Genomic DNA, 13,316 nt, shown 5'->3' with positions numbered 1-13,316 from the left:
ACCATGTTTGATTACAATACAAACGTTTGAGTACAATACATGAGATATCCTTCATCATACCAAACTTGCTAGCAACTACAGTGGATGTTGAAGACATTTCTACAGGCAAATGTGTGTGAGTATGTTATAGCCGTAGTATTAGCAGGAAATATTAGCGTGAATCTTTCAACCAAGACTTCTGGAAAACCAGAGAAGATTGGAAAGTTACTATTCTGCAACCATATGTACTCTTACATTGTCTTCTCCAGGAATCTAACGTCTACAGTCAATGTGACCAGTATGTATGGGGATGGAGGGTTCTTCCCCTACGGTTTCGACGGGACAATCTCCGGAGCCGCTACCTGTTTCTACGCCTTCGTAGGCTTCGACTGCATCGCCACAACAAGTAGGCCAATCTGATTTGATATTTAAACATGCGCAGACACACTAACCTACATACGTCAGAAACATTTCCATCCTACAGAAACACTGATAAAGCCAGGCGCTTCTCAAAGCTTCGTCCATATAGTATCTTTGGTAATGTCTACTCTACTCAGAATGGTTAGGCATACTGTAACAGTCAATATTCTACATGATTAAACCTTGCTTGCTTAATTGACCGATATTGGCTGATTGATTGATCAACTGATGGGCCAATCGACTGATGGACTGGTTGTATTGACAGCTCTTCATTCATTCATTCATTCATTCATTCATTCAATCATTCATTCGTTCATTCATTCACACCCCTACAAATCACCCGGGCTAGACAATCTGGACCCTTTCTTTCTAAAATGATATATTACTAGCCTGTTCAACCTCTCTTTCGTGTCGTCTGAGATTCCCAAAGATTGGAAAGCAGCTACGGTCATCCCCCTCTTCAAAGGAGGTGACACTCTTGACCCAAACTGCTACAGACCTATATCTATCCTACCCTGCCTTTCTAAGGTCTTCGAAAGCCAAGTCAACAAACAGATTACCCACCATTTAGAATCCCACCGCACCTTCTCCGCTATGCAATCTGGTTTCAGAGCTGGTCATGGGTGCACGTCAGCCACGCTCAAGGTCCTAAACGATATCGTAACCGCCATCGATAAGAAACAATACTGTGCTACCGTATTCATTGACCTGGCCAAGGCTTTCGACTCTGTCAATCACCACATCCTCATTGGCAGACTCAATAGCCTTGGTTTCTCAAATGATTGCCTCGCCTGGTTCACCAACTACTTCTCTAATAGAGTTCAATGTGTCAAATCGGATGGCCTGTTGTTCGGGCCTCTGGCAGTCTCTATAGGGGTGCCACAGGGTTCAATTCTTGGGCCAACTCTTTTCTCTGTATACATCAATGATGTCGCTCTTGCTGCTGGTGAGTCTCTGATCCACATCTACGCAGACGACAGCATTCTGTATACTTCTGGCCCTTCTTTGGACACTGTGTTAACAACCCTCCAGACAAGCTTCAATGCCATACAACTCTCCTTCCGTGGCCTCCAACTGCTCTTAAATACAAGTAAAACTAAATGCATGCTCTTCAACCGATCGCTGCCTGCACCTGCCCGCCCGTCCAGCATCACTACTCTGGACGGTCCTGACTTAGAATATGTGGACAACTACAAATACCTAGATGTCTGGTTAGACTGTAAACTTTCCTTCCAGACTCACATCAAACATCTCCAATCCAAAGTTAAATCTAGAATTGGCTTCCTATTTCGCAACAAAGCATCCTTCACTCATGCTGCCAAACATACCCTCGTAAAACTGACCATCCTACTGATCCTCGACTTCGGCGATGTCATTTACAAAATAGCCTCCAATACCCTACTCAATAAACTGGATGCAGTCTATCACAGTGCCATCCGTTTTGTCACCAAAGCCCCATATACTACCCACCACCGCGACCTGTACGCTCTCGTTGGCTGGCCCTCGCTTCATACTCGTCGCCAAACCCACTGGCTCCAGGTCGTCTACAAGACCCTGCTAGGTAAAGTCCCCCCTTATCTCAGCTCACTGGTCACCATAGCAGCACCCACCTGTAGCACACCCTCCAGCAGGTATATCTCTCTGGTCACCCCCAAAGCCAATTCCTCCTTTGGCCATCTCTCCTTCCAGTTCTCTGCTGCCAATGACTGGAACGAACTACAAAAATCTCTGAAACTGGAAACACTTATCTCCCTCACTAGCTTTAAGCACCAGCTGTCAGAGCAGCTCACAGATCACTGTATTTACTTTGCCACCATGGCCTTTTTTGCCTTTCCCTCCCTTATCTCACCTCATTTGCTCACATTGTATATAGACTTATTTTTCTACTGTATTATTGACTGTATGTTTGTTTTACTCCATGTGTAACTCTGTGTTGTTGTATGTTGTCGAACTGCTTTGCTTTATCTTGGCCAGGTCGCAATTGTAAATGAGAACTTGTTCTCAACTTGCCTACCTGGTTAAATAAAGGTTCTTCACTCTCCAGGTGAGGAGGTGAAGAACCCTCAGAAGTCCATCCCACTGGGCATCGTGGCGTCGCTCCTCATCTGTTTCCTGGCCTACTTCGCCGTGTCGGCGGCCCTCACTCTGATGATGCCTTACTACATGCTGAATGTTAACAGCCCGCTGCCCGTGGCCTTCGAGTACATCGGCTGGGGGCCCGCCAAGTATGTGGTGGCTGTCGGTTCACTCTGCGCCCTCTCCACCAGGTAGGTAGGAGAACACGGAAAAGTCCAAAAGGCCAAAAGTTTTGAGAATGACACAAATATTAATTTCCACAAAGTTTGCTGCTTCAGTGTCTTTAGATATTTTTGTCAGATGTTACTATGGAATACTGAAGTATAATTACAAGCATTTCATGAGTGTCAAAGGCTTTTATTGACAATTACATGAAGTTGATGCAAAGAGTCAATATTTGCAGTGTTGACCCTTCTTTTCAAGACCTCTGCAATCTGCCCTGGCATGCTGTCAATTAACTTCTGGGCCACCTCCTGACTGATGGCAGCCCATTCTTGCATAATCAATGCTTGGAGTTTGTCAGAATTTGTGGGTTTTTGTTAGTCCACCCGCCTCTTGAGGATTGACCACAAGTTCTCAATGGGATAAAGGTCTGGGGAGTTTCCTGGCCATGGACGCAAAATATAGATGTTTTGTTCCCCGAGCCACTTAGTTATCACTTTTGCCTTATTGCAAGGTGCTCCATAATGCTGGAAAAGGCATTGTTCGTCACCAAACTGTTCCTGGATGGTTGGGAAAAGTTGCTCTCGAAGGATGTGTTGGTACCATTCTTTATTCATGGCTGTGTTCTTAGGCAAAATTATGAGTGAGCCCGCTCCCTTGGCTGAGAAGCAACCCCACACATGAATGGTCTCAGGATGCTTTACTGTTGGCATGACACAGGACTGATGGTAGCGCTCACCTTGTCTTCTCCGGACAAGCTTTTTTCCCGATGCCCCAAACAATCGGAAAGGGGATTCATCAGAGAAAATGACTTTACCCCAGTCCTCAGCAGTCCAATCCCTGTACCTTTTGCAGAATATCAGTCTGTCCCTGATGTTTTTCCTGGAGAGAAGTGGCTTACTTGCTGCCCTTCTTGACACCAGGCCATCCTCCAAAAGTCTTCGCCTCACTGTACATGCAGATGCACTCACACCTACCTGCTGCTATTCCTGAGCAAGCTCTGTACTGGTGGTGTCCCGATCCCACAGTTGAATCAACTTTAGGAAACAGTCCTGGTGCGTGCTGGACTTTCTTGAGCGCCCTGAAGCCTTCTTCACAACAATTGAACCGCTCTCCTTGAAGTTCTTGATGATCGGATAAATGGTTGATTTATGTGCAATCTTACTGGCAGCAATATCCTTGCCTGTGAAGCCCTTTTTGTGCAAAGCAATGATAACGGCATGTGTTTCCTTGCAGGTAACCATGGTTGACAAAGGAAGGACAATGATTCCAAGCACCACCGTCCTTTTGAAGCTTCCACTCTGTTATTCGAACTCAATCAACATGACAGAGTGATCTCCAGCCTTGTCCTTGTCAACACTCACACCTGTGTTAACGAGAGAATCACTGACATGATGTCAGCTGGTCCTTTTGTGGCAGGGCTGAAATGCAGTGGAAATGTTTTTGGGGGATTCAGTTCATTTGCATGGCAAAGAGGGACTTTGCAATTAATCTGATCACTCTTCATAACATTCTGGAGTATATGCAAATTGCCATCATACAAACTGAGACAGCAGACTTTGTGAAAATTAATATTTGTGTCATTCTCAAACCTTTTGGCCACGACTGTACAGTCTGTTGGATTCCATGTTCCCTGACCTGAGACGGAAACATGTCTGATGGCTCTCTGTGTTTGTCTCCTGTACAGTCTGCTGGGTTCCATGTTCCCTATGCCCCGCGTACTGTTTGCTATGGCCAGAGACGGCCTCCTCTTCAAGCCCCTCAGTAAGGTCAGCGCCAGACAAAGTCCTGTCATCGCTACCATCTCCTCTGGGGTCGTAGCAGGTAACACCCCATCCCTCTCTATCTCTCTCTCTCTACCCTCTCCTCCTGGGTCGTAGCAGGTAACACCCCATCCCTCTCTATCTCTCTCTCTCTACCCTCTCCTCTGGGGTCGTAGCAGATAACACCCCATCCCTCTCTATCTCTCTCTCTACCATCTCCTCTGGGGTCGTAGCAGGTAACACCCCATCCCTCTCTATCTCTCTCTCTCTACCCTCTCCTCCTGGGTCGTAGCAGATAACACCCCATCCCTCTCTATCTCTCTCTCTACCATCTCCTCTGGGGTCGTAGCAGATAACACCCCATCCCTCTCTATCTCTCTCTCTCTACCCTCTCCTCCTGGGTCGTAGCAGATAACACCCCATCCCTCTCTATCTCTCTCTCTCTACCCTCTCCTCCTGGGTCGTAGCAGATAACACCCCATCCCTCTCTATCTCTCTCTCTCTACCCTCTCCTCCTGGGTCGTAGCAGATAACACCCCATCCCTCTCTATCTCTCTCTCTACCCTCTCCTCCTGGGGTCGTACCAGATAACACCCCATCCCTCTCTATCTCTCTCTCTCTACCCTCTCCTCCTGGGTCGTAGCAGATAACACCCCATCCCTCTCTATCTCTCTCTCTCTACCCTCTCCTCCTGGGGTCGTAGCAGATAACACCCCATCCCTCTCTATCTCTCTCTCTACCCTCTCCTCCTGGTCGTAGCAGATAACACCCCATCTCTCTCTATCTTCTCTCTCTACCCTCTCCTCCTGGGGGTCGTAGCAGATAACACCCCCATCCCTCTCTATCTCTCTCTCTACCCTCTCCTCCTGGTCGTAGCAGATAACACCCCATCCCTCTCTATCTCTCTCTCTCTACCCTCTCCTCCTGGGGTCGTAGCAGATAACACCCCATCTCTCTCTATCTCTCTCTCTACCCTCTCCTCCTGGGTCGTAGCAGATAACACCCCATCTCTCTCTTGATTTTTTTTAATCTCTCTCCTTCTCTCTCTCGATCTCTCTCTCTTTTAGAGATATAAAGAGTTTGTTGTGTTTGGCCTATGATATATTTTGTGTGATGATTTATCTACGGTAAATACTTGAATGCTGGTTTGTTTTCCTTTCCAGCGATAATGGCCCTGGTGTTTGACCTGAAAGCATTAGTTGATATGATGTCAATTGGGACACTCTTTGCCTACACACTTGTGGCTATATGCATTCTTATACTTAGGTAAGTATTTCCCAAATATCCAAACTTAGATAAACAGCAGTCCTCTATTTAGCTAAATAAACAGTACTAAGTTAACTTTAATAACATCTAGGTACCAAGAGACCCAATCAGAAGACTCAGATCTCCAGATCCTTGAATCAAACACCAAGTTTGGTTGTCTCAAACCACCATCATTCCCAACATCGAGCACCTCGAAAACAGTCACAGGTTTGACTGTATTGTCAGGTAAGAAAAACAGTTTGACAAGAAATCTCCAATACGTCTGTCTTTAAAGTTGCCACTTATAACAATGACAAATAATATTATTCAAAGATTGTCTACATTTGAAAGGTGCTGGCGGTATCTGCAGTGTGGCATTATGTAGCATTCCCCTCTTTCTTTCAGTCACTCTTCCATCGGCCTCTTTCTCTCTGTTCAGTTGTTCTTCTCTCACCCCCTCTCTCTCTCTCTCTCTCTGTTGTTGTTCTTCTCTCACCCCCTCTCTCTCTCTGTTCAGTTGTTCTTCTCTCACCCCCTCTCTCTCTCTCTGTTCAGTTGTTCTTCCCTCACCCCTTCCTCTCTCTCTCTGTTCAGTTGTTCTTCTCTCACCCCCTCTCTCTCTCTCTGTTCAGTTGTTCTTCCCTCACCCCCTCCTCTCTCTCTCGTTCAGTGTTCTTCCCTCACCCCCTCTCCTCTCTCTGTTTCAGTTTGTTCTTCCCTCACCCCCTCTCTCTCTCTGTTTCAGTTGTTCTTCCCTCACCCCTTCCTCTCTCTCTCTGATTCAGTTGTTCTTCCCTCACCCCCTCTCTCTCTCTGTTCAGTTGTTCTTCCCTCACCCCTTCCTCTCTCTCTCTGTTCAGTTGTTCTTCCCTCACCCCCTCTCTCTCTCTCTGTTCAGTTGTTCTTCCCTCACCCCTTCCTCTCTCTCTCTGTTCAGTTGTTCTTCCCTCACCCCCTCTCTCTCTCTCTGTTCAGTTGTTCTTCTCTCACCCCTTCCTCTCTCTCTCTTCTCTCCAGTGGTGTGTGTATGTGCTCTGTGCATCCTACTGACCCAAGCGATAGACGCTATACAGCGGCAAGAGATCTGGAGCATTGTGTGTGTGTCCATCGTAGCCTTCATCCTACTGGTCCTCGTCATCGTCATCTGGAGGCATCCACAGAACCAAGCCAAGGCTGCTTTCATGGTGAGGAGCATCGTGGGAAGATGGACACCTGCATATAGAGAACGTTATCACAGGCTATTCAAACATCGCTGATTAGAGGACATTATCACAAGCTATTTAAACATTGCTGATTAGAGGACATTATCACAGACTATTTAAACATTGCTGATTAGAGGACATTATCACAGACTATTTAAACATCGCTGATTAAAGGACATTATCACAGACTATTTAAACATCGCTGATTAGAGGACATTATCACAAGCTATTCAAACATCACTGATTAGAGGACATTATCAGAGGCTATTCAAACATCGCTGATTAGAGGACATTATCACAGGCTATTCAAACATCACTGATTAGAGGACATTATCACAGGCTATTCAAACATCGCTGATTAGAGGACATTATCACAGGCTATTCAAACATCACTGATTAGAGGACATTATCACAGGCTATTCAAACATCACTGATTAGGGGACATTATCAGAGGCTATTCAAACATCGCTGATTAGAGGACATTATCACAGGCTATTCAAACATCACTGATTAGGGGACATTATCAGAGGCTATTCAAACATCACTGATTAGGGGACATTATCAGAGGCTATTCAAACATCGCTGATTAGGGGACATTATCAGAGGCTATTCAAACATCGCTGATTAGAGGACATTATCACAAGCTATTCAAACATCACTGATTAGAGGACATTATCACAAGCTATTTAAACATCACTGATTAGAGGACATTATCAGATGCAGCCTAACAGATCGTAATATCACTCCACCCTAATTTCTTTGAACTACAGAACGTTTATCTTTAGGCCCAGATCCTGTGTGGTGCGTTGTTAGGCCCAGATCCTGCGTGGTGCGTTGTTAGGCCCCAGATCCTGCGTGGTGCGTTGTTAGGCCCAGATTCCTGCGTGGGTGCGTTGTTAGGCCCAGATCCTGCGTGGTGCGTTGTTAGGCCCAGATCCTGCGTGGTGCGTTGTTAGGCCCAGATCCTGCGTGGTGCGTTGTTAGGCCAGATCCTGCGTGGTGCGTTGTTAGCCCAGATCCTGCGTGGTGCGTTGTTAGGCCCAGATCCTGCGTGGTGCGTTGTTAGGCCCAGATCCTGGGTGGTGCGTTGTTAGGCCCAGATCCTGTGTGGTGCGTTGTTAGGCCCAGATCCTGTGTGGTGCGTTGTTAGGCCCAGATCCTGTGTGGTGCGTTGTTAGGCCCAGATCCTGTGTGGTGCGTTGTTAGGCCCAGATCCTGTGTGGTGCGTTGTTAGGCCCAGATCCTGTGTGGTGCGTTGTTAGGCCCAGATCCTGTGTGGTGCGTTGTTAGGCCCAGATCCTGTGTGGTGCGTTGTTAGGCCCAGATCCTGCGTGGTGCGTTGTTAGGCCCAGATCCTGCGTGGTGCGTTGTTAGGCCCAGATCCTGTGTGGTGCGTTGTTAGGCCCAGATCCTGCGTGGTGCGTTGTTAGGCCCAGATCCTGCGTGGTGCGTTGTTAGGCCCAGATCCTGCGTGGTGCGTTGTTAGGCCCAGATCCTGCGTGGTGCGTTGTTAGGCCCAGATCCTGTGTGGTGCGTTGTTAGGCCCAGATCCTGTGTGGTGCGTTGTTAGGCCCAGATCCTGGTGGTGCGTTGTTAGGCCCAGATCCTGCGTGGTGCGTTGTTAGGCCCAGATCCTGCGTGGTGCGTTGTTAGGCCCAGATCCTGCGTGGTGCGTTGTTAGGCCCAGATCCTGCGTGGTGCGTTGTTAGGCCCAGATCCTGCGTGGTGCGTTGTTAGGCCCAGATCCTGCGTGGTGCGTTGTTAGGCCCAGATCCTGCGTGGTGCGTTGTTAGGCCCAGATCCTGCGTGGTGCGTTGTTAGGCCCAGATCCTGCGTGGTGCGTTGTTAGGCCCAGATCCTGCGTGGTGCGTTGTTAGGCCCAGATCCTGCGTGGTGCGTTGTTAGGCCCAGATCCTGCGTGGTGCGTTGTTAGGCCCAGATCCTGCGTGGTGCGTTGTTAGGCCCAGATCCTGCGTGGTGCGTTGTTAGGCCCAGATCCTGCGTGGTGCGTTGTTAGGCCCAGATCCTGCGTGGTGCGTTGTTAGGCCCAGATCCTGCGTGGTGCGTTGTTAGGCCCAGATCCTGCGTGGTGCGTTGTTAGGCCCAGATCCTGCGTGGTGCGTTGTTAGGCCCAGATCCTGCGTGGTGCGTTGTTAGGCCCAGATCCTGCGTGGTGCGTTGTTAGGCCCAGATCCTGCGTGGTGCGTTTTAGGCCCAGACCTGCGTGGTGCGTTGTTAGGCCCAGGATCCTGCGTGGGTGGTTGTTAGGCCCAGATCCTGCGTGGTGCGTGTTAGTCCCAGTCCTGCGTGGTGCGTTGTTAGGCCCAGATCCTGCTTGGTGCGTTGTTCGTGTCTTTATGTTGACATTTCAGTTCTCTTACCGTCTGCCGTCTGCTCCCAGGTGCCCTTCCTGCCCGTGCTGCCAGTAGTTAGTGTGTTTGTCAACGTCTACCTGATGGTCCAGTTAGGAGGAGACACCTGGATGCGATACGCCATTTGGATGGCTGTAGGTAAGTATTCTATCCAACACTTCTCTACCCAATAATACATGCCACACGAACTAAAACTGAGAGGTTTGGTAGGGATAGATGGTTGATTTTTCTTGGGGTATCTGACCCTATATCATTAGGAGTGTGGGCTGTCTAAAGTCGGTTGGAGGGTTGAGGGGTGGGCTCTCTATGTTTTAGATTGTAACTCTGATCTTATACCATCTCTCTCTCTCTCTCTCTCTCTCTCTCTCTCTCTCTCTCTCTCTCTCTCTCTCTCTCTGTAGGGTTCCTCATCTACTTTGGTTATGGGATCCGTAACAGTGTTCAGAAGCAGAGGAACCAGACCAGCCAGGTAAAGATTGAGACCATCAGCGGTGTGATGGAAAAGGAGGCTGTCAAAGAAGAGAAGTTCTGAGGCTGAGTGGAAAGGACAGTACAGGGCAGGACAACACAGGACAACAAAGGACAGGACAGGACAGGACAGAAGAGAGCGAGAGAGAGAGAGGTGTTCTGATGTTACAGTGTGTATTTTGGTACAAATAAAGGCTGGTTTATACTTTGTCTAACCACGTCTGTGGACCACTAGAATTTAACAATTGTAGTTGGTCAAAGTATCATTTAATTTATAACCATTATGTCTGTATATTTCCACAGTATTTTTTCCAACTTTAAAATAATGTATTTTCTGAGGAGATATCACTGTGATTGATAAAATATATTTGTTTTCTCATTGTTTTGTCATGCAGTATTGGGATAGATAGAACATGAAATGTCCAAAGGAAATGCATTACAAGCTTTACGAGTTGATTTAGTCAGCTGTTTAGTCCACGTGAGATTGGGTTATGAGTTTAGAGATTGTGATTTAATCTACGTTTACATCTCTTGATGTTGTAAGAGAGTTGGAACATGGAGATAAGTTATTCTCTCTGTATTAGTCAGAGGCCATGAAAGATTGCCTGGCCACACCTCAAGATTATGTCAACTAATGTAACAAGCACTAACAACTTATCAGATGTAAGTTGAAGCAGTTTACCTGATGTTTCATCACTTTTCCATTACAACATGATGAGGGGACAGTGTTTTCAGAGCAGTAAGAGCAGTTAATGTGCTTGCAGAAAGCGAGAACAGCTGCTGTATTCCTACATACTCCAGGCTTATTAGTGTGCTTGCTGACCAAGTTGTTTGAGAAAATCACATTGATACTATTTATACTTTTTGAACTATGACTACATAAAATACGGAACATTTAAATGGACGTAGACTTACAATGTAGATTTTTTTGGGGATAGTACTACTTTTCAACTGTTTATGCTAGTCCCATCAAAAGTTATTCAACTTTTTTTTAAACTTACTCTACTACCATCAAAATCATTTTTGGATAGCTGAAGCAAGCACACAAATGTATTTTCTTCAGGAAAATTACCCTAGCTAATACATTTTTTAATTTTGTCACAAATATACACAGTATGTTGGAGTCCATTCAACCAGTTTAGTTGAGTTTTTGTTTCCTGTGAACTAAGATGTGACTGACGATGTGCTACAGTTTTTTATTTTATTTTTATTTAACCTTTATTTAACCAGGCAAGTCAGTTAATAAGAACTAATGCTTATTTACAATGACGGCATGGCAGGTAGCTTAGTATAATGCTTTACCCTACTTGTCAACTTGTGATTGTCCAAGAAGTGATACAGGAAACAAGCAACTTTTAAATCCAAGATAGATTTATTGTGCCATTTCATAGGGTCCAGTTTAATACATGTTTCAAAATGTCATCGCGTGTAGACGTAGAATGTAGATATGAATCCCGCCCCCCCAAAAAAATTCTAGTGCATAGCTTATTTCAAGATTTTAACACAATGATATTTTATTGTTTCATAATGTAAATATTAAAATTTGTATGTATACAATGCTGTATATGACAACCCAAATAAATTTGATCATATCCCATTTTCGTCAAAGCCTTCTTACTTAGGTCATTCATCAACTGTAACACACATGTTTACCTTTGATCAAGCCGGTGATGTAGGCGGTGCTAAGCTGGGATAAAGAGCTAGCATAGCTTGTATCCCATGTAGCACCCTATTCCCTATATAGTGCGTTACTTTTGACTGGGGCCTATATGGCTCTGATGCAATTTGGGACATATTCATAGTGTGCCACTTACCTCCCTGTGTTCATGGGGAACAATACAACCATTCACATGTTGTTACCTAGGCCATGCCATAATCATGGCTTAGCAAGTCATTCCTAAAGCAAGGTTTAGCACACTCACACAGCACAGACATCTAGACCTGTCACGTCCTGACCAGTAGAGGGTGTAGTTGGGTCAGGACGTGGCAGAAGAGTCTGTGTGTTTTGTTGGTTCATTAATTTTGGCCGTGTGACTTCCAATCAGGCACAGCTGTAGAGGGTTGTGGCTGATTGGGAGTCACACATAAGTGGCCTACTTTGCCTTTTGGGTTTGTGGGGAATTGTTGTGAGCACCGCTGCGTTTGGTATTGCCTGCCACACCGTCACATCGTCAGTCCGTTCATTGTTTTGTTTATTGGTTTTCAGTGGATGCTCTACTCCTTTTGTTTTCAACATTAAAAACATGAGTATCCACACTTCCGCTGCGCCTTGGTCCATTTCTCCTGAAGACAGACGTGACAAGACCTGAGATACAGTAGAGTTTATTAAGCACCATGTAGGATGCAGTACATTCCAATACTCTACTCTTTAATTACCCCATACAGAATATATTCCAATACTCTACTCTTTAATGACCCCATACAGAATACATTCCAATACTCTACTATTTAATGACCCCATACAGAATACATTCCAATACTCTACTCTTTAATGACCCCATACAGAATACATTCCAATACTCTACTCTTTAATGACCCCATACAGAATACATTCCAATACTCTACTCTTTAATGACCCCATACAGAATACATTCCAATACTCTACTATTTAATTACCACATACAGGATACATTCCAATACTCTACTCTTTAATAGTGACCATACCCCCCGTGCATCCGGCAAAGGCGAAGGTGTTGCTAACATCTACGATAGCAAATTTCAATTTACAAAAAAAAAACAATGACGTTTTCGTCTTTTGAGCTTCTAGTCATGAAATCTATGCAGCCTACTCACTCACTTTTTATAGCTACTGTTTACAGGCCTCCTGGGCCATATGCAGTGTTCCTCACTGAGTTCCCTGAATTCCTATCGGATCTTGTAGTCATAGCAGATAATATTCTAATTTTGGTGACTTTAACATTCACATGGAAAAGTCCACAGACCCACTCCAAAAGGCTTTCGGAGCCATCATCGACTCAGTGGGTTTTGTCCAACATGTCTCTGGACCTACTCACTGCCACAGTCATACTCTGGACCTAGTTTTGTCCCATGGAATAAATGTTGTGGATCTTAATGTTTTTCCTCATAATCCTTGATTATCGGACCACCATTTTATTGCGTTTACAATTGCAACAAATAATCTGCTCAGACCCCAACCAAGGAGCATTAAAAGTCGTGCTATAAATTCTCAGACAACCCAAAGATTCGTTGATGCCCTTCCAGACTCCCTCTGCCTACCCAAGGACGTCAGAGGACAAAAATCAGTTAACCACCTAACCGAGGAACTCAATTTAACCTTGCGCAATACCCTAGATGCAGTTGCACCCCTAAAAATTAAAAACATCTGTCATAAGAAAGTAGCTCCCTGGTATACAGAAAATACACGAGCTCTGAAGCAAGCTTCCAGAAAATTGGAACGGAAATGGCGCCACACCAAACTGGAAGTCTTCCGACTAGCTTGGAAAGACAGTACCGTGCAGTATCGAAGAGCCCTCACTGCTGCTCGATCATCCTATTTTTCCAACTTAATTGAGGAAAATAAGAACAATCCGAAATTTCTTTTTGATACTGTCGCAAAGCTAACTAAAAAGCAGCATTCGCAAATGGAGGATGGCTTTCACTTCAGCAGT

At 45.7% G+C, this 13,316-nt stretch overlaps 1 protein-coding gene across 1 annotated transcript; it reads left to right on the top strand.

Annotated features, from left to right (window-relative positions):
- Positions 1 to 248: 248 nt before the first annotated feature.
- Positions 249 to 11,284, top strand: LOC115167001 (cationic amino acid transporter 2; the record flags this gene model as incomplete). The annotated part of the gene is given in 8 exon segments (XM_029721008.1): positions 249 to 385; positions 2,444 to 2,666; positions 4,325 to 4,461; positions 5,564 to 5,666; positions 5,758 to 5,891; positions 6,663 to 6,829; positions 9,249 to 9,357; positions 9,621 to 11,284. Coding segments are annotated over 8 exon segments (1,141 nt in total), but the record flags the coding sequence as incomplete, so codon positions are not given.
- Between the last annotated feature and the right edge of the window lie 2,032 nt (positions 11,285 to 13,316).

This window comes from Salmo trutta, chromosome 3, assembly GCF_901001165.1.
Source record: "Salmo trutta chromosome 3, fSalTru1.1, whole genome shotgun sequence".
NCBI classification, from domain to species: Eukaryota; Metazoa; Chordata; class Actinopteri; order Salmoniformes; family Salmonidae; genus Salmo; species Salmo trutta.
This window is presented reverse-complemented; position numbering and strand designations above follow the sequence as displayed.